This window comes from Thermobia domestica, chromosome 5 (genome assembly GCF_964235325.1).
Source record: "Thermobia domestica chromosome 5, izTheDome1.hap1.1, whole genome shotgun sequence".
Taxonomy (NCBI): Eukaryota; Metazoa; Arthropoda; class Insecta; order Zygentoma; family Lepismatidae; genus Thermobia; species Thermobia domestica.
The window spans coordinates 179,780,795-179,806,568 of record NC_137458.1 but is presented as its reverse complement, the minus strand read 5'-3'; the positions used below and the strand labels follow the sequence as shown (position 1 = coordinate 179,806,568).

At 36.1% G+C, this 25,774-nt stretch overlaps 1 protein-coding gene across 3 annotated transcripts in view; it reads left to right on the top strand.

Moving 5' to 3' along the window:
* The window catches only part of LOC145684739 (uncharacterized), a 294,584-nt gene that overhangs the window by 97,663 nt on the left and 171,147 nt on the right, over positions 1-25,774 (top strand). For all 3 annotated transcript variants that reach the window (XM_081757116.1, XM_081757118.1, XM_081757115.1), the window contains exon 2: positions 2,229-2,333. In XM_081757116.1, the coding sequence (XP_081613242.1) occupies positions 2,247-2,333 (87 nt within the window). In that variant the 5' untranslated portion in view covers positions 2,229-2,246. The remainder of the gene's footprint in view (positions 1-2,228; positions 2,334-25,774) is intronic.

Here is a 25,774-nt window from a genome sequence, read left to right as displayed (position 1 = left end):
AAAAATTCGAGGTTCTACCATTCTCTAAAATTTCAAAGAATATTTTTCTCCATAAGATTGGGTCACACAATATGCTGAATATTGAAATGCATGAACTATTATATGGATTTAGCGTATATAAATCTTAAATATGGAACCTTTTTTTTGTTTGTTTGTTTGTTTGTTTCATTGATTGGTTCTAGTGTAATGGGGACGTCAGCACTTAGGCTACATGTTCGTGTCCCGATAAGCTTAATGACTGACAAATGTTGTATACTAAAAATTCAATATTAAACTTCTAATACAAACTTATTTCACTCAAGTTCTACAATACCGTATCGAAAAAAAAAACGTTATCCACAAAATGTTATTATGAAGATTTTTAGGCAGTCCTGAATACTAACAAGTAAAGGGTCCAAATGGATGAATCGAGTTGCGTAATGAGACTTAGTACGCCTGATAGAGGGTGCGAAAATGTGTATGTGCAAAGCTGAGCGTCATAAGAAAAGGAGGGGGTCAAAGTTGGTGGGAGAAGGGCAATGCTATGTTATTGAAATACATCGAATAAACTGATGAATCATGAAAATAGTGAAAGATAGACAATGCAAACGGTGGTAGTTTGACATATTGACAAAAGAATAATAGGCAGAGTAGATCATGAACCTCCGCCGCCGTATTGAAATCCGCCGTTTTGATATTTGTGATAGGCTATTTTTTGGAATGGAAAGTAGCCATGTGATATATCAATTAAGACTAGAATGTTCTCAAAAAGTCAAATATGAATTTTAGTCATTGTTATCTGTACTTATATAAAGATTTAGGATCATATTCATAGTTATTTACGAACATCGAGGAGACTGATACACGTATGTTGAAAGTTTGAATTATCACGAAAACACATGTAAGTTAAACATATCTACAAGCCAGCAAAATTAAGAATGAAATTTGATATCCAACAGTGAAATTTGATAATAATGTAATAATATACAACTTGAATATCAAATTTCACAGTTAGTTGTCTTGGCTTATACATATGTTTAACTTACATATGTTTTCGTGATAATCCGAACTTTCAACATACGGGTATCAGTCTCCTAGATTTTCATAAATAATTATAAAGATGGTCCTAAATCTTTCAAATAAGTACAGATAAAGATCACTAAAGTTCACAATTGGCTTTTTCAGAAAATGCTGGTCTTAATTGATATAACACATGACTACCTTTCCATTTCTAAAAATATCACAAATTTCAAAATGGTGGATTTCAAGATGGCGGCTGAGGTTCATGATCTACTTTGCCCATTAGTCTTTTGCCAATATGTAAAACTACCACAGTTTGCATTGCCTATCTTTCGCTATTTTCATGATTCAACAGTTTGTTCGATGTATTTCAATAACATAGCACAGCCCTTCTCCCACGAACTTTGACCCCCCCCCCCCGCTCCGTTTCTTATGGCGCTCAGCCGCTATAACTTTGCACATGCACATATTTTCACATCCTCTATCAGTCGCACTGAGTCTCATTACGCAACTCGATTTATCCATTTGGACCCTTTACTTGTAAAGTCTGACTACTCTGGATGTTCTAGAATGTGCTGAATACTCAGTGGAACGATATAGTCTTCATAATACGTACGAAAATGTAACTCACTAAATAAAAGTGTGTTATGTAAGAGTGTTCTATGCACGTGTGAATGAGGAATACTACTTGATCTCTACGACTAGTACGCAATGATATCTGCCATACCAAAAAAGTGGCTTTGTTGAGTGAAGTTTATTCTTATTGGCCCAATTCCAAACTGTTTCCCACTGAAATCGAATCCATTGGAGGAAATAGCAACTGACACCGTAGCATAACAGAGAATGCACCAGTGAAACCCTGTCCAACGACATTTGTGACTGCTGTATCGGTACACTTGTTTCCAGGAAAATAAAATTAGTTAGCATACTATTTCTCTACTGGTTAATGACGTCATTTACATTTCTCGGGAAATTGCTTTAGTCTATCTTCAAGCATAAGGTATACGCATGAACATGGGCTCATTATTTCTTGCTCAATACCAACGAAAATGAACATTTTATCAATTTATGCCTAGAAACGAAAGTTTCACTGCGTATAAATACAGATGTAAATGAATTACCTAGTTTGTAGCACTAAGTTGTAAGTGTGATAACTTATTTTAACTTATGTATTAAGTTAGATTGAAATGTCTTAAAATATTTAATCAAGTGTCTTTTATATATTGCAGTGTTAAAATAAACCAAATATGGAAGGTATACAGAAATTTCTAAAAACAATTTTCAAAGGACACCACCTACGATTTGAAACACAAATGTTTGGAATGGTCTTATTTGTAAGTACTTTTTTCTCGTATATCAACTATTAAAAGACTTAAACATAATTATTACTTACCTTTAGATGACAAGACCCTACCTAAATATTTATCGGAAAGTAAATACTTCACTATACTACTCAAAGTTTTGTAAAGATAAACGGTCGCAAATTATGAACAACACACTTAATCTTATGTGTGTTTTAAGTTAATAGATAGACCGAAATTGAGTGTTAAACATGTAGTCCGAACGATATACCAGTCCTCCAATGTTTTTAAATGAAATATGTTTTTTTTTTTTTTTTTTTTTTTTTGTATTTATCGCAGAAATTTTTGCTTCAATAGGAATTGTATATTTACTACGTTTTAGATAAAAACATGAAGAAACAGAGATTAAAAGTAAAATGGAAAATGAAAAATTAGAAAAGGGAAATTCGTAATAGAGAAAAACTGATTTTGAGCGGTGGTTAATGGTAATACAACATGAATCAAATTATTACATAACTGGGGCCCAAGGTGTATTTTCTTTTTCTTTTTTCTTTTCTTTTCTTTTCCTTTCTTTCTTTCTTTCTTTCTTTTCTTTTCTTTTCTTTTCTTTTTCTTTTTTTTTTGCATTATCGGGACATTATTATGGGCGGTAGTGACGACTTTTCAATTAACAAAATTAACCTCGTCAAGTGGAAATGCGACAAAAGGAGGTAAAACTAATTGAGTGGAACATGGAAACTACTTTACAAAGAACTAGATAGTTGTGCAAGTTGTAGGATCTAACACTAAATACATTAACAATCATGAAGCTACTCAAAATATGAAAGCTATTTGTTCCGGTACGACATGGCACATTCCGCACCTCTGAAATTGACGGCCAGGGCATTTACCCTATTTGACCCACGCAAGGTATACCTCTGTATTTAGTTCGCCTTATATGATAATAACTATTAATACATTTCTGGAGAAGAGTTACAATTTGTACTTCCTTGCAATTAATTATAACGAAACTGTACATAAATTTCTTAAGGAAAATTGTTGAAATGCAGTATACTAACTAAGTAATTGCATTTGGATCGCCTATGGATCCTGGAGGTTCTATACCGCATTCACTAAAGTTCTACATTAGCTTCTGTCTTTAAGCAACTGGATCTAGTTTCTACTTTATATTCCTATTTCTGAGACATCCATTTCAATATTGTCCTCCCATCTGCGCTTTTTTTTTTTTTCGATTGGGTTTCCAGCAAAAATTTTAAAAATGTTTCGATCTTCTTCCATTCTGGCTATATGACATGCCCACTTGAGCCTCCTAGGCTTCACGAGCCTAACATGTTTGGTAAACAGTATAAATTATTCACTTTCTCCATATGAAGTTTCTGCCTTTCCTATTCACGTACCTAGTGGGTCTGAATATTTTCGTCAGGATTTTACTTTCAAGTACTTTTAGTCTGCGCTCTTCTGCCAAGGTAAGTGGCCGTATTTTGCAACCATACAGAACAAATATAGTTATCATTTTACACATTTTAAGCTTCAAATTCTTCGACAGCATTCGCGAAAACAAATATTTCGGAATGAATAAGAACATAATACTCTTTAGAAAGGATCTCGAAAGCCTTAGTGGGTGGTATTGAAAATTGACCTATTAGCCTTCTTCTCCCACTACATGGTAGTGAAACACATATTTTCTCCGAAATTCGGTGTTGCCAACAAAATTAGAACTGGACGACAGCTTTTGGCAAAAATAGGGGTAAGCAGATTTCATTTCATTCATTTCGAAATTGAGACGAGAATTGTCATTTTTCTAATCTCGTCTCTAATTTAAAAAGATACTTCTCATCTCGGGAGCAACACTAGTCTAATACTACATCCTAACAATAAATTACGCTTAATAAGCCGTGTAGGAAAGACGTAGAATTAAAGCACAGTAGCAAAATCTCTAGGTTCTAGTGAAAATAATATAAAATAAAAGAAAAAAGTTCCAGTAGCATTTGGCTGAAATAGAAATGAATATTGCGTGAATTCATGTTATTGTGTTTTTGTCATAATTATGAAGCTCCATTTCCTGGTCTACACAATTCCAATTATTTCTTAGTCATTACGGATTCAGTAGTTAATAAAAATTTATATGTGCTAATTTAAAACATACTTAGGCAATCTGCAGGACAAACGTAATGCTTAAATAATAATAATTACGGGTATTATTATTATCCGTTGCTAATCAATTTTATATAGATTAGCAGTTTTGCAAACGTTTCGTCGTATACAAAATTCTTAGGTATTATGCTTTAATGTAGTTTCTTTTTTCTAAAAAAAAAAAAAAAAAAAAAAAAAAAAAAACCATTCAGAAATAACATAAGGGGAATTTGGCAACAACAAACCTGTTACCCTCACCGACTTTCCATCGGCCAGTCATAAATAAGCCCCCATTCTGAGTTTGGTGGCATTCTCCACCACCCGCGGTGTGTCGTCATCGGACAGCAACTGTATAATAGCGAACGTACTTTATCTATACTGGATTCCACCTTTTCATCAGAGCACTTCGTGCCTCGAAGCCGCTCCTCTTCACCCACTCGCCAACTTGCTGCGTTGTCACTTCGTCATAAACGTAGACTTAGACAATTCGTGTAGCTACTCGTGCGAGGGAGAGAGAGCGATCTGGCTGAGGCTCTGCTGTGCATAGAGTGATCGAGTTCGATTCAACTGTAATTTATTGAGTGCAATGATTTGAGACCCACTTTATAGAAAAGTGCAGGTACTTTTCTTATGAAATGCTATGTAATGCTCGATAAGAAATTTAATTCAGTTACGCAAAATAAGACGCTATAAGGAGAATTAATTTTGGTTCTGGGGGCAAGAACGAACGAATAAATAAAGCACCTTTCTTGGGTACACCCGCATAAAAGCCAATTTATAATATGTAAAGTGTATATGGGAATCAGACACCGGTCAGAAAGAGAAGAGAAATAATAATAATAATAATAATAATAATAATAATAATAATAATAATAATAATAATAATAATAATAATAATAATAATAATAATAATAATAATAATAATAAATGTATCCATCCTAAATTCCCCTACTTTCATTAAATCTTGGGGACTGGCTACGGACCTGGATGGTTCACAATTCATCATTTCTCTAATTTTGCTTTTCGAGAATCGAGAAATCCAAATGTACAAAACATCATTTCTACTAAATTAAAAAAAAAAAATGTACTTACAAATAGCAGCTATATTGGTCACTGTTCATCTATTGATTCGTCCTCTTCCAAGATATCCACACCGAGATCATCGCTGCACTCACTCACAATTTCTTCATCACTTTCATCATCACTTTCCAAATTAACCACTACACGGTCATGCAGTATTTCAGCAAGTCCGTCGGTCTCCCACATATAATCCTCAACCGTTTGTACGTGGTGTACAGCGTTTTTCCACTGCTCTGGCGTGATATTTTGTACAGCGTTTTTCATCAATTGTTCTGTATCAGCCAATTTAAATTTTGAGTTACGCGCCGCGATTTCACCCTTCACAGACGCCCATATCAATTCTATCGGATTTAACTCACAGTGATACGGCGGAGTCCGCAATACCTCATGTCCGGCACTTTGAGCTATCTCGTCAAGCTTATACGTCACGTGTCGAGTACGCTCACGATCCACTATTTCAAGAAGTTCACATTTATTCAGAGATGAATCCCAGGAAATACTTTTTTCGGTCAACCATTCTTGAATGTCTGCTTTTTTAGTTCTTTTTGTCGGCACTTTATCACTTTTCTCCGAGTGACTGGGGGCATTATCCATCACTATCACAGACTTAGGAGGAATATTAGGAAGTAACCTTTCTTTGAAATATTTTTCGTATACCCTGGAATCCATTTCCGAGTGATATTCTTGGTTCTTTTTATCTTTTTGGCCTCGAAAAATCAGTTGAGCGCCTGGAACAAAACCATCTTCTGATCCTGCATGAACCAGTATCACCCTTCCTCCCTTCCCAGAGGGAGCTTTCGCTCCCGTTGAAAGACCCTCTCGCCAAGCTTGCTCCGCAGATTTTATTTTCGTATCAACCCACCTTTTGTTTTTGGTGTGCCCCTGATTCGACCAAGTTTCATCCGTGTAAATTATTTTTTTACCCTCATGCCTTGCTTTTCTTATGGCTCTTAGGTACCTATGTCACCAAGCAATAATGTCTTCCCTGTCGATTAAGAGCGAATTTCTTTTATTTCTTAAAAATTTAAAACCCATTTCTCGTAGTAGGCGGTACAAAGTGGATCGTGAAATGTTTGGGAGCTGAGGGTCATTCTGCACAATTTCCAACACAGTTTGCACTGTTGGGAGTTCATTCTTTCTGAAAAATTCATGTACTTTCCGCCTTATAGTTTCCCGGGTAAAATTGTCGTAAATGTCAACACGTGTCATTCGCTTTTCACTTTTTCTGTCTTTGCGTGGGGTTTCTAATCTCCCGTTGTTCATTAAATGCTGCTTTCTTATATCATATACAATGGATTTTGCAACGAGAGTGGCCGCAGAAGTTTTATTCACAGCTTCCCGCACAGAAGTTTTTCTTCCCCCTTCCTGTTCTTGTGAGCGGAAATATGAATAAACATTAAGAATAATTTGTCGCTCTCCACTTTTAAGAATACGCTTTTTTTTTTTCCTCCAATCTTATAACATTCGGGTGACTGCACAGATGTTGATGGTTCCATTATTTACAATTAAATATTTACAAAAAAACAATACTATATACAGGAAGCATAAAAGGGGGATGAAACACAAACACGAACACGCACACACACACAGCAAATCTTGAGACGATACACAATTATATACACACACAATCACATGACAATAACTTAAACTCTGCAAATAGAACTTCCGCACTAAAAACAACAAATAATGTATATATACACAGTACAATTGATATATTTAAATAAATATTACTAAATATTTTCCACGGATATAAGCAAAGTAACGAGGCAATAGATCGCTTTCTCTAGAACAGTACAGTGGCTCTTCAGAGGTCGTTGACATTTGGCAACAAAGGTTGTCATCCTCTCATTGGGGGTGGATGAGTTGTAGTGTTGCTTACTCCTCTTCTTCAGATCCTCGTATCTATGCCCAATGAATCGAACTGTGGCAGCCCCAAATGAATAGAAGAAAATATACAATTCTACTGTTCTTAGTCATTTGGAATCGTATCATCAATTCCAATGTTTGAAAACAACGCTAACCGTAAGTTTATTACTCTCATACCGCTAAATGAAATTCATATGGCAAATTTCTTTATAAAACAGCAATTCTCATAATAAGCATGCCATGAGGGAATACACTCAAAGGGAAAATTCGTTTGTTAGGTTTTTAAACGTCTTTACCCAACAGCGAGACTATATAGAGACTGGACTTACAGGATAAAGTGCAATCCCCGGGCCGGACTCGGGCCTACAAAGCATATCACTTCGGGCCCGGGCCGGGCCGTAAATTTTTAAATATACAATCATATTTCTCGGGCCTTTTGGGGCCTAACTTTGTAAATGTACTGTACAACGATATTTATTGGACGTTTGGACCATTCTTTCTTAAGAACTTTTAAAGCAGATCTGCAAAATTAAACTTCTAATTGCTGTAAATAAGAAAAATATAATTTTTAGTAAATTATAAAGTTTATGTAGGGTAAACCATACAGTGATTGGCACTTTAAGGATTTTTTAAAATATAGATTACTACATCTTTCATCTTTTTAAATATATTCTCTTGATTTTTTCTCTAAATATACATTGATACATATTGATAACGGAAAACGTGTATTTTCTACGTATTTCAAAGGCAGAAAATGTTTATAGAGCTTACAGTGAACACAAGTATAAAACTATAGTGATTGGCACTGAAAATACAGTAATTGGCACTTATTCCTATAGTGATTGGCACTGTTAGTAATCCGCAACTCAAATGGTTTTTATTTATGAAGGACAACATAGTTTTACATTATATGCCGAAATATAATACTATCAGGTTACTCTTTGACCAATAATTAGAAGAAATCACTTAAAATTGTTTATAACGTTCTACAAGCAATAACATTTAAATTCAGCAAAATGACCAATGTTTTTTAAACGTCTATCTTAATAAATCTTTGAATATGAAAGAAGGAAATGAGAAACAAGAGTTGCACGATTTGCATTACAGAGACTGAATTATCTTACTATCATTATAACCTGGTGTCATGGGCGCCCAAGGAAAGATTTCTAGGGGGCTCAAATCCCTAGTTGTTATGTTTTTTTAATGTTTATTTGTATTAAGAAAATGTTAAGAAATTTAATACATATTCGTGAGCCAGGGGGGCTCGGGCCCCACCTTACCCTCCCCTTCGGGCATCCATGCCTGGTATATCTATATCTTCACTCTCATCGTCCAGAACGTATAGCAAATATGGCACACAAAATCATCATCTTGCAGGTCTTCTGGAATATGTATCTTGTGATCTCTAGGAATGCAACATAAATGAAAACTATTCGTACACAAAGAACGCGTTATCATGTTGTAAGCGTTTAACACATTTTCGACCTGATTTATTGGAGTTCTTACTGACATCCGTTTGGACACCCAATAAATTTCTCTTTACAGCTTTCCTCTTTTGAATTCTGGGGAGAAATGCTTCTGATTCTGGCACTACTTTCACCTATTTCTGGTTCCTCTCTGGTTGTATATACAATCTTTTGATTCACTTCTGGCTGTACAATCTTTATATCCTATTTTGCTGGCATTTTCCTTCCATTTTCTGCCTTAGATTCCTCTCTCTTTCTTTTCCGCTTAGCTTTTTCTTCTTCAGTTTGGTTCTTCCGGGCTTCCTTTCTCTTATAATTTCTTGGTATGTCTCTGAAGTGACAACAAACGGTAAGCGCTCTATAATGCATTTCCCCTTGCGCTTAGGTGTCTCTGGTCAATGCAGATGATCAGCAAATGGCACATAATTTAAATTGTCATTTTTCAACTATCTGCTTGAGCCTTTACTCATCTCAGCACTTTCTGAACACGATGCACCGACTTCATTCTCAAATGTCTCTACATTTGCACTCCCAGAAAATAATGGTGGTCTAAAATTGTTGGAGTTATTTTAATCACGAGTATTTACGTTTGGTTCTTGTTCGTATATGGCGGCGCCTGATGTTTCTCCTGTTTAATTGACTGACGGGTCCTCTGCTAAAGAATTTTGAAGAACATTTGCATTAATTCCTTTTCCTAATGAATCTAGGTTACTGCTTTGTGTAGATGTTTTGAAATGTCTCCACAAACAATATAAGGCTGACATTTCCACACTACGATTCTTTTCCGAGTCCTCCTCCACTTTAGTGCTTTCCAATTATTGCAGTACATCTTCTCCTACAATGTCTGAGAACTACTCAGCTGTTAAGATAATAGTTTCGTTTGTTCCGCACAAGAATGTTGAGCAACAATTGGTGAGGACGTAATGTGTTCACAATGCATTTACTATAGTCCATACTATTTGGGTCAAAGGAAAATAAGTCAAAGGAGGCAAAGCCATTATTAATAGATGGGGAAATATAATTATCCACAACTTCTTTAAGAAGAGGATCAAAATTCCGCTTATTCACATTTCAACGGGATGGTTGTGCCTCCAATTCCGAACCACTTTTCTCCACTCCTCCTTTATAGGTCAAAATGCTGCAACATTTGCTGTTTGAAGTATTCGAGTTGCATTTGGATACAAATCAATAAGTTACTGTATATTCGTAATTCACAGCATAGCTCGACTGGCGACTCGACTGGCAAGATACAGGGAGTGATCTTAAATGTAAACAATACTGTTATTGAATCTTTAGCATTAACTTCGTACACATTTTGGCACTCTTTTCAGATAGAACACTCCCTGTATCATTTTCACTTATATAGGTTCTTCTTTTTACAACATTAGAGTAGGACCGAAGTCATCTCTGCAACTAGGATCTTTTAACGGAATTATGATGTAGATCTTGGTACACCGTACATCTTTGAGGCTGTTATGATTCCCATGCCTTCTGAAACTGATTGGAGAGCATCTTCAAGCCTTTGCTTATAATATTTGAGAGTTCGAATTCTTGGCATATTGCAATATTGGGCTAGGTCTCTAACCAAGAGGAACTACTCCAAGTACAAGACATAAAAGTTAACATTACCACAACGTGCCGCCATAAATTGAATCGATGAGTTCGAAGAGCAGTCATGTCCACTTTTTGACAAAATTGATATTCTTGCACGTTCCGTCTCAACTGATGTGGGAACACCACTTAGGCTGAAAACAAGTCATCTCCTTCCACTGGTTGTAGAATATGTTGAGCATTGAAATTTTTATTTAATTTGAAAACATGCCATGTCCTAAAAAGACTTGTTTCGATAGGGATGACAGGTCTTTAAACTCAATGATTCAATTGAAAAAACAGGGGGGCGCGGTGGCTCAGTGGTAGAGCGTTCACCTCTGGTGCTTGGGGTCCCGGGTTCGATCCCAGCCCCCGCCAAGTGAACTTTGTGGTGGACAAACACCGTGCTCGTGGGTTTTCTCGGGGTTCTCCCGTTTCCTCCCACTTTCTTCATTCCACCATTTCACTCATCTCTCATAATCACCGTCTCCTTTAGCCTAACCGGCATAACCGTGGGACGTAAAACTCAAAGATTTCATTTTTTTCAATTGAAAAAACAATAAAAATGGGCAGTGTTTTGCATCAATAGGCAAAGCGCCACTTCTTAGAATTTCTGTTTTATGTCATACTCTATTTGGAAAGTCATCCAAGTAAAAATCACTACCAATTCTTAGCAGCGCTTGCCTACAAATAATTTTAATGACTAAGCACCAGTTTACTTATATGTGATTCACTTTAAAAACTTTAGACTTAATTATCTCATAAGGAGATTCTGACACTTGGTCTAGTGTTATATAACACTATACTAATATGCCTTGACTTCTCATTCACGCGGTCGAAACTAAGAGCTCAAGTAATCAACTTTTTTCAATTTGATTATTTTTTAATTACAGTGATTGGCACCACAATATACAGTAATTGGCAGGGGTGCCATTAACTAGAAAGAGGTAACGTAGAAACACGAGAATTTAGTACATTTGTATTTTCCCTAATTGAAAGCTTTTAAAAGCCTTATATCATAATCATATGCAAAATATTAATTTGATAGTTATTGGCAGGGGTATGCCAATTACTATCTAGGCACATACTTCTTCATACAGTGATTGGCACCCCCATTTTTTCAACAATGGAGAGATGGGTTACAAGGTTGCTTGAAGGGAAAACACATTTTGATACTTCCTGATCTGCAATGCCAATAAACCAAAACGTAAATAACATTTAATAAGTCGGAACGATGGTAAATATCCTTTAAACATCCTTAACAAATTCATAAGCAATAAGACCATATTTAATTTTAGGAAAACATATCCACCTATTCCATAAATTACTTCACTCTAATACTGAAATAGTGGGAAAGAAACTTTACAGAATATAGAAGCAAAGACTAGTACTGTCATTCGTTAGTGAATACTTCCAAAAAACTGATTTGTTTTCTTATTATTTAAATATTAACTGGAAAAGTGGCAATTACTGTCTGGGTGCCAATCACTGTATGGTTTACCCTAATTCGGGTTTATTTCGGGCTCATTTGATTACCACATGAGCTCGGGCCTAAATGCTAAAACATATTTCGGACTCGGGTCGGACCTCACATTATAAACTCACGAGCCTGGGCTAAAAATTCCGGCCCGTGCAGACCTCTACCACGTGCATCGAAGGCGAGTGCTTTGAAGTAACGGGGGTTCCCTTAGATGAGTTACTTTATTTCCTTATTTAAAAATGGCAGATTTACGGAATGACATTTTCTTTCACTCAACAATTTTCTTTTTTTTTTTTTTTTTTTTTTTTTTTTTTTTTTTTTTTTTTACAAATTCATTCTCAAAGTAAGAAATGATTTTTCGCCAGGGGAGAATGGACACATAAGAGAAACAAGAGACATGTTATAGATGTAAAACTATATAAAGAGGAAAAGAGAAAATAATTAAAGAAATACGTCTCTTTCATATATAAAGGTTGTGCTGTGAAACATCGTGTTGACGTTGACTTCAGTCAAAATCTTGATTTGAACATATGCGATTTGAAGACATCCGGATCAAAAAGCACTTGAGCATCAGACAAAACTTTTCAAGGGCAGAAAAAAAGCTACAAGTGGAATCAATGCTTTCTTATGTAAACGCGATACTGTAGACGCATTTTTCGAACTGAAAGAACATTTTCATGGCCAAAAGGACTTGATAAAAATAATAAGACTTGAACAGCAAGGTGGTATTTCCTTTGAAGAGGGTATTAGCCAATAAGTATCTCTAAGAAATTTAAATTTAGAAAATAGGTAAGTAGGTTTATTAGATTTAAGTTATTTTGTATAAAATGATAAGAGCGTGAATACGAAGACACTATTCTTGCTGTGGATAACAGTGGATCTGGGAGCAAAAGGTTTCTTTATAAAGTGCGAAAAGTTCTGCAGAAAAATAACAAGAACATTTTTCACGACAAAATCCCTTATCTGCTGAAAACCTGAAAACAAGTGCAAAAAGGAAAAAAAAAAAAACGAATGGAAAGTCCAGGTGCATACTAATAATGAAACTATAAATGGAGTACAAATTAATTTTTCGTTGCTCCGCGGGTTCCCCCGAGTGGTCGCGGGATCGATTCCCGCCGGGAGCCTACCTTGAATGAAGTGGTTCGGATCTCACTTTAAACTGTAGGTCCACGTCTCTATATAGCCCCGCTGTTGAAAAAGGACGTAAAATCCTAAACACTTTCACTTTCAGCTGGTATAGCCTTGGCTTAGCACTCGGGAGATCATGGAATTAAATCACGTGCCAGGACATCATACATTAGGTTTTACTCACTCAGTCAATGGAATTATCTTGTGTCATTCATTGTGCACCCTTTGAAACCACATATGCCTCCGAACAGTTAAATAATTTTAACTTCTTCGTCGTAATTTGAAAAGACGCTGACAATAAGTGCTCTAAATTTGTCTGAGCTCTTAGTATTTTCGAATGTGCTGAACGAAAATTCAACCAATGTTTTTCTCAGTAGTGGATATTGAGACAATCATGTTTGTAAACAGACGGAGATGCAAAGCATTGTGTTAAAAAAAAAAAAAAAAGCGACCAAACAAAATAAGGAACACATTTCCTTCAGCGTCCTATTTTCTGTAAAATTTGTTTTTTAACAAGCTTACTACACGAAAGGTATTCTTGAGCAGATTTACTAAATATACCGTAATTGTACAGACTTGTATAAACTTCGAAAGAACAAGTCCGCTGACACCCATGGAAATGGAATTGACAACACTGAGCAGCTTAAAGGGATTTTTGCCATGCCATTTTGATTTTCTCTTTGTCCGAAATTAAAAGCGTAGCGGCATTTCAGATTTGGCTTGGGGGGGCAAGACCCCTTGATATAAGTAAAATTTCGCGTTTATCACTGACTTATTACTATTTTATTGATAAAATCTATATAAATCTCAAACTCAGGGGGGAAATGCCCCTCCCTGTCCTCCCTAAATGACGCCCCTGAATTAAAACCCGTTTTCTAGTATTTATAGTTAAGTATAAAGAAACATATTAATTTTGTAATTGAAAATTTTTAAAACATGCTAATTAAATACAAGATAATTAATAATTAATCACTAATTAAAGTTTTTACTTTTCGGCCCAAGGAAGGAAATTCAAAGCACCAACCCTGCAGAAGACGATTAATTACTTTTCCTGTATACGATAAAATAATTTGCAAAGCTTCATTTACCAACAATCACACTATATTTCATTTTAATTCCTTGATCCCCTAAAAATTCTATTAATTCAATTAAATATTAAGTGACTGTGTGTAAATGATGCTTTGTAAATTATTTTATCCTATAGAGGAAGAGTAACTTAGTCATTATTTGCAGGGTTGGTTGATTGAATTTCCTTCGTTGGGCTTCAAAGTAAAAAGTTAAATTATTAATTAATTATTATCTTGTAATTATTTAGCATATTTAAAAAAAATCAATTACAAAAATCATAATATTATGTACCTTCTTATTTGCAATTATAAATACTAGAAAATATGTTTTAATTACGGAAAAGAAAAAAGAAAAATGGCGAAGCTACAATCCCCTTAATTTTCGTATTTATTATTTTCAATAATAGAACGTTAATCAATAATATCCTTAATCTATTTACAAATTGTTGTCACAAACATATAAGTTTTCGAAAACTCATATGATAATTGATAGCGAACGTAAGATGACTTGGAAGAAAAGTTGCTGAATTGGATACACTGTCGTTAAACAGGGCTGGGATCTTCAGCGAGTCCTTTGCCAGTAGCAGACGAAAACCGAAGTGCTCGGATCAAAAGGTGGTCACAAGAATAGTTTTCTATGGATTTCCCCATTTTCTTGCTGGCGTTTAACGAAACTTCTGCATTTCTTTCTATTGCTCCCATATCATCCACTATTATATCATACACTATCACATTTATATCATAAATATACGCCCTAATCTGGTGAGCACCATTCAGTTCTAGACTATAGTGGTTATCTTTGATTTTTCCCTATAGTGTATTTCAGAACAAAATTCAATAATAATGGCAACAACTCACCGGTTAGCGTACGCGCCTTTGACGTGGGAGTCCCGAGTTCGATTCCTGGCGGGAGCTCTTGTAGTTCGGATTCTACTTTAATCAGTAGGTCCACGTCTCATATAGCCTCGCTGCTGAAAAGGACACTAAACTAAAATCAACTCAACTCAATCCTTATTTCAGATCATTCTCCATGTGAAAGCTCGTGGGCAAGAATTTTCCTACTCGGAGTTTACTTTGGGATTCACTTAACACATTTTAGTTAATCTAAGTAGCTTTTTCGGCATTTCAAATCCAGTAAGAACGTTGTACAATATTTCACTCTTAACCGAGTCGTAAGCCTTTCTAAAATCAATAAATAATTGATGTACGGGGGTATTGAATTTCCCCCTTCTTTTTGAGTATTTATCAAATGCTAAGTATTTGGTTGATAGTTGATCAGTTTCGTCTAAATCCGCACTGATAATCTCCAATAATTTCATCTGCGCATGGGATTAATCTTGCTAATAAAATGTTTGAGAGGATTTTCTAGGATGTTGACAGAGGGGAAGTGCCTACAATCAGTTTTGTCTCTCTTGTGAATTGGAAGAATGATTGATACTTTCCACAGCTGTAGCAATTCCTCCTTGTTCCATTTAAGGAGAATAAGTTTGTCTACCTAACAGAAAACAGAAAATTTATTTATTTAATATAACGCGATTTCTAAATTTTAAAATTGAAATGCATAACACATTTTCATAAGTTATTGTGAATAAATCTGCTAAATTTTTATAAAGATCGATATCACAATTATTTAAACAATTGCTAATAGATTTGAATGATTAAAATATAATCAGAATAATTGGATGTAGACTACAGTAAAAATATTTTACTTAAAAACTTCTTTATGCTAGTCTTTAAAGAATCAGTAAATGTTTAGACAAAATCAACCGAATAATTTCTGAAATAATCACGAAAATCGTTATATCCTTAGATACACTCGTATAGAAAATACAACCTTTTGAGGTTCCTTAATACTCAGACTTGTTAGTTGAAACGAACGCGTTTAATATAAACCAATTTTCAGAAGAAATTATAGAGTTCCGCTTAAGAAATTGTTCTCATTGGTTATACACAATGCAGCACAATTGTTATACATTTTACGTATTCACTGATGAATACCGATGTAAGCAGAAGCGACGTTAGGCATAGGCAAAGTAGGCACCCGCCTAGGGCCCTGCGCTTTAAAGGGCCCCGCATCGGCACTTGTAAGAAAAACATGCCCTTATTCTTAATCTTACAGGAAGATGTGTTAAAGCTCTCTTTAAAATTTCTCAGCAATAATCTGACTTGCCGAACGTGCTGATATTGAAATTACCCGTTTAGGGAAATGTCTAAACTTAACTTTTTTTTGGAAAGTTGACGAGGAGCATGGTGAAAGATTTTAGATACTGAAATTCAAATTGCGTTGGCGTACTGAAACTTATCACGTTTAAAAGCGAAAGCCCTCTAGTGGTAAATGGTATAACTGCAATTCAGCAGGTTTGTTTGTTTGAAAGTTACAGGGCTGGAAGTGTAGATTATTATGAACCTGTCAGTCGGCAGCAATAGAGCTAGAGCGACGTGATATGCATGCAATCAACTTTTACAACTTTAAATAAACTTTAACACAAGAGCAGTGATCGTTTAGAAAAGCGTCTTGAGGACTCTGTTCTTTTACGCACAACTTATTAAAATTGGTTTGCGGAATTAAAACACGGCCGACAAGGCCGCCCTAAACTGTAGTTACGAATGAAAAGGTCACAGAATTAAGAAATCCTTCTGAAACAGTATCGCAATATCACATACACTCTGTAAAGAAAAAATAGCGACACCTGAATTCTCAAGGTAACTTACACAGAAAACCATATTTGCAGCCGGCTGGAAGAGGAATAGAAGGAAATTATGAGTGTGATAATTCATTTCCATTATCTGTGATACCTATGGTGTACAATGGCGCTTACTAATTATTTATGTATCAGTAATACTCTCTCCAGATGGCACCTGAGAGCGTCTCGTAAATTATTGGGGTGAGAATACTGCATTGCATTTGTGATGTGTAAGCCCAGGTAATTAGCATTTTATGATTGTTCTGTGCTTTGTAATTGTTTGAACAGTGTCAAGTGGCAATATTGTTGTTATGCAGTGTTGTGTTTGTATGAAATTGTTGCTACATGTGAACTGTAAACAAGTATGATTGGTAAGAAATGTGACTTGGTCGTCACGTGAACAAGACATACTTCTTGCTTTGTACAGCTAAGTTACATCTCTAAGAGAGATGGCTGGAATACTCAGAATTTATCATTCGACGGCAGAAGGAGTAATTCACAAGCAAAAACAGTATAAGAAATCATCCCTTCGTCAACAGTGTAATAGAATAAAGAAAGCATCACTCATAGCTGATCGCCAAATAAAATCAATGGCACTGAAGAACTAAGAAATGACTTCCCCAAAAATCGTTTTGATCTTGGGACTGTAGTCAGTCGTACGACTGTATTGTCTTAACTATATGAGGAGGATATTACGAAGAAAAAACCGCCTGGAAAGTTTAAACTAACAAAATCACTGAAGACTTCAACACCTACGTTTGTGAGGCGAGATACTACTTGGACTTATGACAACAGGAAGCATGTTGTTTTCTCCATTGAAAACGGTTTAGAATAGTTGGAAACGATAGTGGTGTGAAGTTGTGGATACGAATGAGCGAGCAACTTAATACGGAATTTGTTTAAGAGATGCAAATATTCAGTTACTGAGTGATGGTATGGGCTTGCTTCACTGTCAAAGACGTCAGAACAATGGATATATGTGAAGAGTCATTTGATGTACAAAAATGTCTTCAAATTCTGGTACGTAAAATTCTTCAAACAGCTAAAGATAACTTTCCTGAAGATGATATGGACTACTTCATTTCCCAGGACGTAAATGCTTCATGTCAATGAACGAAAACCGTTAATACGTGGTGCAAGAATATGACTATTCAAAGACTCACGTGGCCTCCAAACTTACCTGACATGAATCCAATTGTAAAGTTTGGGTCGATATGAGCAGAAGACTCAATAGACAACTATCTCGGATAGAATGGAACTCACGGAACAGATAATCCGGGAGTGATTCCATGAAATCAAGGTTGCATTTTGCAATATCCTTGTCGACGATTCCCCTGCAAGTCTAAAGCCCATCGTCCACATACCAAATCTAGTTTGATGTATTGTACCTCTCAATGTTCGTACACAATATACCTTACTCTTAAGAAATTACTTTTTTTTGTGCTATTATTGTTGATCTTTCATACTTTTATGAATAATTCTTCCCACAGCCGCTTTTGCTGAAAACATACATAGCTACTAATATATGCATATAAATTCATTATACACATATAAAAAACCTGAAACTGCGGCGCAAGTATTAAGAATGAACTGCTCATTAAGAATATGCATTGTAATATTACCACCAATTCATGTAAAAACTCATATTGGGTAATGTATGTTGTGAAAACCATTTCCGAGCGAGTGTCGCTATTTCTTCTTTACAGAATGTAGTCTACGAGGTAATTCTGTCAACTTTGACGATTGGATCAACTGCAGCCCAGTCCATAATAAAAGATTATCTTTCCAAGCGTTGCAGTCGCTGAGTCCCACGTGCCTTTACGTATGAGCAAAAAGATGACCGCGTGGAGTGGTGCCAGTATATGCTTAAAAGGTTTTCGCGGCTGGAAAGTTAAGACGTTTGAAATATCGTTACACGTGACGAAACATAGATTTACAACTACATCCCACTAACAAAATACCAGTCTACAGTATGGTGTTTTCAAAATGAAACTCCACCTTCGAAAGTGAAACGAGGAATCAGCATAGGTAAAGTTATATGGACATTTTTTTCTTTAAGACCAACCATGTAGCCGCAACTATACAGTTAGATGATCGACTGAATTATCTAATTTTGTTAACCTAGAGCCCTTATCCACTGTTTCAATGTTATTTCTTTAAGTATGTCAATATGAGAGTCACAAGAACTGAAACTTCCTAATAAATGGAGTTTCTGAGACAATATTTGAAACACTTTTACACTAATTGCATTTATTGTGGTGTGACTGCGTGATCGTGAATTCTTAACGAATGAACAGAACTCTAATCAGCTTTAGCGTCATTGGATTTTAGTCGACAATCAAGGTCACTGAACCGAAATTGAAATAACTTTCTCTCTGTCTTTCAATTAGGTGCTAGGATAAATTCTTAAAATGGAGAAAGCTAACCAAACGGAAAGGACCTGGTAGTTCACAGAGTGATGATATTAAAAATGAAATCATAAATTAAGGTAGTGAGATAGTCATGTCTCACACTAAACAAAAACACAGGAGATACCAGCTGTGTTGTTAATTGTTAATTATTTTCCAAAGGGTGTCCGGTTTGATATCCGGTTTAAATGTTTTCACATTAAATTGATTGTTCCAAACTTGGAAGCACAAACCTCTTTCTCATGACTTGCTAGACGTGCATTTATTTCAGTAATTAGGATATATCAACTGGACTTCCGTAGCACACTAGTGAGTCTGGATGATTGATCAAAGCTACAAATCTAAAGAGATTAATTACGTATGGCAAGATAGCCCCCCACTTTAGAAAATTGAAACAATGACTAGGTCATTCGTTTGTACTACATTTGTACCATTTGTACCGAAAATATTTTCGTTTGTACCATTTTCCTTATAGGGGTACCTGAGAGGTCAACTGGGAGGGGGGGGCTATCTTGGCGCCAAGATAGCCCACCCGTATCACAGCACAAAAAGTTGGAATACACCATTCGAAAGCAAATCGTTTGTACCGTTTGTACCGAAAAGAGTATTGTTTGTACCCTGATAGTTTTCGAGAAACAGGGGATGACATTTGGGGGGCTATCTTGGCGCCAAGATAGCCCCCCCCCGTATCACAGCACAAAAAATTGGAATACACCATTCGAAAGCAAATCGTTTGTACCGTTTGTACCGAAAAAAGTTTTGTTTGTACCCTGATAGTTTTCGAGAAAGAGGGGATGATATTTTGGGCGGGGGGCTCTCTTGGCGCCAAGATAGCCCCCCCTATCACAGCACAAAAATTTGAAATACACCATTCGAAAGCAAATCGTTTGTACTGTTTGTACCGAAAAAAGTTTTGTTTGTACCCTGATAGTTTTCGAGAAGCAGGGGATGATATTTGGGGCGGGGGGCTATCTTGGCGCCAAGATAGCCCCCCCGTATCACAGCACAAAAAATTGGAATACACCATTCGAAAGCAAATCGTTTGTACCGTTTGTACCGAAAAAAGATTTGTTTGTACCCTGATAGTTTTCGAGAAAGAGGGGATGACATTTGGGGGGGGCTATCTTGGCGCCAAAATAGCCCCCCCGTATCACAGCACAAAAATTTGAAATACACCATTCGAAAGCAAATCGTTTGTACCGTTTGTACCGAAAAAAGTTTTGTTTGTACCCTGATAGTTTTCGAGAAACAGGGGATATTTTGGGCGGGGGGCTATCTTGGCGCCAAGATAGCCCCCCCGTATGACAGCATAAAAATTTGAAATACACCATTCGAAAGGAAATCGTTTGTACCGTTTGTACCGAAAAAAGTTTTGTTTGTACCCCGATAGTTTTCAAAAAACTGGGGATGACATTTGGGGGGCTATCTTGGCGCCAAGATTGCCCCCCCCCCGTATCACAGCACAAAAAATTGGAATACACCATTCGAAAGCATATCGTTTGTACCGAAAAAAGTTTTGTTTGTGTCCTGATAATTTTCAAGAAAAATTGGATGGCGTTTGGGAGGCTATCTTGTACGCAAGATTGGCCCCCTAATATGTACTTTTTCCATGCCCATTAATAAGTATTATGTGTCTATTCATGTGAATTTATGTGAATTTAGATCTCTTGATGTACATATCCAAATGAAAAGGAGGACTTGTTGGGAATAACGCAACGTTAAAACTGAATCGGCGAGTGGGAAAACAGTGTGAGTTCAAAAAAGCCATTTTCAGTTAAAGGCGAAAATAACACTAAAGATGTAGAACTACAAGTTGTAATGAGGAGCAGTACAATTTGGAAGACCTCGCACGTTATAACAGAATGCTATAATGTCGACTGTACATTTGTGGCATTAACAAACGAAAGTTCTTTCTTCAAACATCTCAAAATGCGTTTTGTGCACTAGTAGTGTTTTTCCGCTCAACGATTCAATTAAATTTAATCTATTTGTGCCCTTTTCCGTAAATAAATACCGTAAAAAGAATAACAAAGTGTGTACAAATTCAGAAAGGAACTGGATTTACAGAAATAATCTTAAACAAAGAAAACTAAAAGATGAAATGTTTGCTCACCTAAACTGCGTCCTTCCACGTTTCAGCTTTACACCAACTGAAAAAATTAGCTGTTTATATCTGTCACATTAACGGCTCGAGAAGTTTGCCGTTTTCATAGACAATAGACGAAAGCAAATAGGCCATTGCTGAATAATACGTATTTACTTAAGGAAAAGGGCAGAAATAGAGAAAATTTTATTGAATCGGTGAGTGGAAAACTACTATAGTCCACAAAACGCATTTTGAGATATTTGAAAAAATAACTTTCGTTAGTTAATGCCACAAATGTACAGTCGACATTATAGCATTCTGTTATAACGTGCAAGGTCTTGCAAATTGCACTGCTCTTCATTACAACTTGTAGTACTACATCTTTAGTGTTATTTTTGCCTTTACTTCAAAATGGTTTATTTTGGACTCACACTGTTTTCCCACTCGCCGATTCAATTCTAACGTTGAGTTATTACTGAAAAATTCATTTTTTTATTTTGATATGCAGAACCAGAATTCTAAATACACATCAATTCACATGGATAAACATATGATATTTATTAATGGACATGGAAAAAGTACACATTAGGGGGCCTATCTTGCGTACAAGATAGCCCCCAAATTTCATCCCCCGTTTCTCGAGAACTATCAAGGTACAAACAAAACTTTTTCGGTACAAACGGTACAAACGATTTGCTTTCGAATGGTGTATTCCAATTTTTTGTGCTGTGATACGGGGGGACTATCTTGGCGCCAAGATAGCCCCCCGCCCAAAATATCCCCTGTTTCTCGAAAACTATCAGGGTACAAACAAAACTTTTTTCGGTACAAACGGTACAAACGATTTGCTTTCGAATGGTGTATTTCAAATTTTTGTGCTGTGATACGGGGGGGGGGCTATTTTGGCGCCAAGATAGCCCCCCCCCCCAAATGTCATCCCCTCTTTCTCGAAAACTATCAGGGTACAAACAAATCTTTTTTCGGTACAAACGGTACAAACGATTTGCTTTCGAATGGTGTATTCCAATTTTTTGTGCTGTGATACGGGGGGGCTATCTTGGCGCCAAGATAGCCCCCCGCCCCAAATATCATCCCCTGTTTTTCGAAAACTATCGGGGTACAAACAAAACTTTTTTTCGGTACAAACGGTACAAACGATTTGCTTTCGAATGGTGTATTCCATTTTTTTTTGTGCTGTGATACGGGTGGGCTATCTTGGCGCCAAGAGAGCCCCCCGCCCCAAATATCATCCCCTGTTTTTCGAAAACTATCGGGGTACAAACAAAACTTTTTTCGGTACAAACGGTACAAACGATTTGCTTTCGAATGGTGTATTTCAAATTTTTGTGCAGTGATACGGGGGGGCTATCTTGGCGCCAAGATAGCCCCGCCAGTCGACCTCTCAAGTAACCCTATAAGGAAAATGGTACAAACGAAAATATTTTCGGTACAAACGGTACAAAGGTAGTACAAACGAATGACCTAGTCATTGTTTCAATTTTCTAAAGTGGGTGGGCTATCTTGCCATACGTGATTAATTGTCAACAGTCTGCTGATCTAACATAAGAACAACGTTGAGAATTCTCTATGTATAGTAAATTTTCTACAATGCAGATAGTTCTTAAGACTATTGGCAGAGTCTATGCAATTAAATGAAATATTTAAGTTTTACGTCCCACAGTTATGCCGGTTAGGCTAAAGGAGACGGTGAGTATTAGAAATGAATAAAATTGTGGAATGAAGAAAGTGGGAGGAAACGGAGAGAACCCCGAGAAAACCCACGAGCACGGTGTTTGTCCACCACAAAGTCCACACGGCGCGACCTGGAATCGAACTCGGGGCCCCAAGCACCGGAGGTCAACACTCTGCCACTGAGCCACCGCGCCCTCCCTGGCAGAGTCTAGCAGAAATCTCTTGATGATTATACTCTTTCGAGGAAGAAGAATAGCAATACTGTTGAAACAAGAAAGAGCCCGTTTTGAAAGTACTAAAAAAAAAAAAAAAAAAAAAAAAAAGTGACACTTGTAAAAATTCATAACTAATTAACAAGGAATCAAGAATGTATACTAAATTACGATTTTTCTTACTGTTATTTATGTAAGAAATATTATAAATGTTAAAGAAAGAGACGATCAATCAAATATAATATAAACGCAAAATAACCATTGATTAAGAGGTGTGGTTTCATAAAGATCACAGTTGGTAATAAGTACTACTACTACTACTACTATTTCTAATAATAATAATAATAATAATAATAATAATAATAATAATAATAATAATAATAATAATAATATACTCTAATGTTATGCAGAGATCTTTTTGCAAATAAATATAAACTCGTGAAAAAATATTACTGAAGATTTGAGAATTCAAAGCTCTATCCGGGGCCGCGGTGGCTCAGTGGTAGAACGTTCACCTCTGGTGCTTGGGGTCCCGGGTTCGATCCCAGCCCCCGCCAAGTGAAATTTGTGGTGGACAAACACCGTGTGCGTGGGTTTTCTCGGGGTTTTCCCGTTTCCTCCCACTTTCTTCATTACACCATTTCATTCATTACTCATCATCACCGTCTCCTTTAGCCTAACCGGCAAAACCGTGGGACGTAAAACTTAAAGATTTCTTTTCATTTCAAAGCTCTATCCGAAGTCGCAGAAGAAGTCAGCCAAAAACCAAGTATAGCCTAGAGTGAAAAAGGACAAGGGGACGTGAAGTAGCCAAGTTTTACTAAGTGGACGGCAACTAAACAAGGTTGGAAATAACTGCCTTCGACGAAAAGAGTGCATTTATGTTAATACACAATTTTAGCAGTAAATTAAACACCAGATATAAAGTATCATATTTAACGTTTATAATTCTATATTACGAACGTAAATGCCATGATGTAGAGAGGATATTGAAAAGTAATTTCCATATGACAAAAAGCTGCAAATACACAGTAAACACTTGTATAATGCCAATACAAGTTTTATTCAATTTGTATTTAACATTCCTAATATACCGACGAGTTGAAATCCCGCGGTTTAGCACTGAGCTAACATGACCACCATGACTGAGCTCCATCTCCTCAATGGTAGTTTAATGAAAAACATAAAGAAAATTAGACAGAAATACTGACAAAAATATTGAAACCCCATACACCACAATTAAATACACCTTTAATCATATTGATATGAATTAAAAGACCAGTTTGAACTTCGTACAAATTACCTTCCAAAAGCTACAGTATTAAAACGTTTCCCCGACCCTGAAAACTGTGAATTCGATAAATATTTCAGTAATATTTGACATTTTATTTTTCAATCTTCCATCCCCTCATCCTCTCCCGATGGGGATGAATATATACTTAAAAGTCATTGGCAGTTTACTATTCATTCAGGGACCCAGGAAACTATTGATAACAGACTAAGATCACTCTTTTCGCATTACTTTTACCTCTCACTTCTCCCAACTTCCATTCCTTGGAATGTCTTACGACCACACTATATTTTTCCTAGATTGAAAGTAATGGGTCTACCATGTTTGGTAATAATTGCTCCAGACGTTCCGGAGATATGCTGGGATATGAATTTATACATATATGCCTGCATTAAAATATTTATAGCTGTGCGAGAGATATCTTCGATGTTGTCCCCTGTAAATTCAAAACTCAGCAGACACGCTCGTTCATGCCTAAACGTGGCATTAAATGTCACTGCAATTGTAATCTAATAGCTTGAAGAGCCCACACAATGGATTCGACACTAATATCAATCATTTGAGAAATTTTATTTTTCATCTCCTCTCACCGCACAATAATATCGGTCGTTTGTGATTCTTTTTACATGTCAACCCCTTCACACAAATCCGGGGTACTAATAGGAGCTAAACGTAGAGACGTACATAGTGTGACACTATTTATTAAGCTTTCCCGAAGACTATGGATTTGACACTAATATCGATCGTTTTCGATCATTTTATATGTATCCCCCTCCCCATAATTTAACCTTACACACTCTTTTCAAGACTGTAACTAATATGTGTGGGAAGTTTGTTAAAATTACTCCAGGCAAACCAGAATTATGTTGAAACACACATCCAGTTATATATATATATATATATATATATATATATATATATATATATATATATATATATATATATATATATTATTACAGATAAGAGACACACAAAGAGACAGAGAGAGAGTGACCAAAGCGCCACAAAAACTTTTTAGAGTTTTGAACTAGAAACCTATTAGAAAAAAAAAAGGCTACGTTCTGCGTTACTTAAGCATCTTAAAGTGACCTTCGGAGATCGGAAATGTCTTGTGATTATTTGACGCTATAGAATTTTGTGTTGGAACCACGATCCGACTTTGGATATTCTCTGTTTTATACCCTCTCTTTACGCCTCAGAATATATCTCAAAAACGTAAATGACACGCTGTAATGCAAATATTGAGAAGTAGCCTCTGTTTGACAAACAGCAGCAGATAAATACACTACGC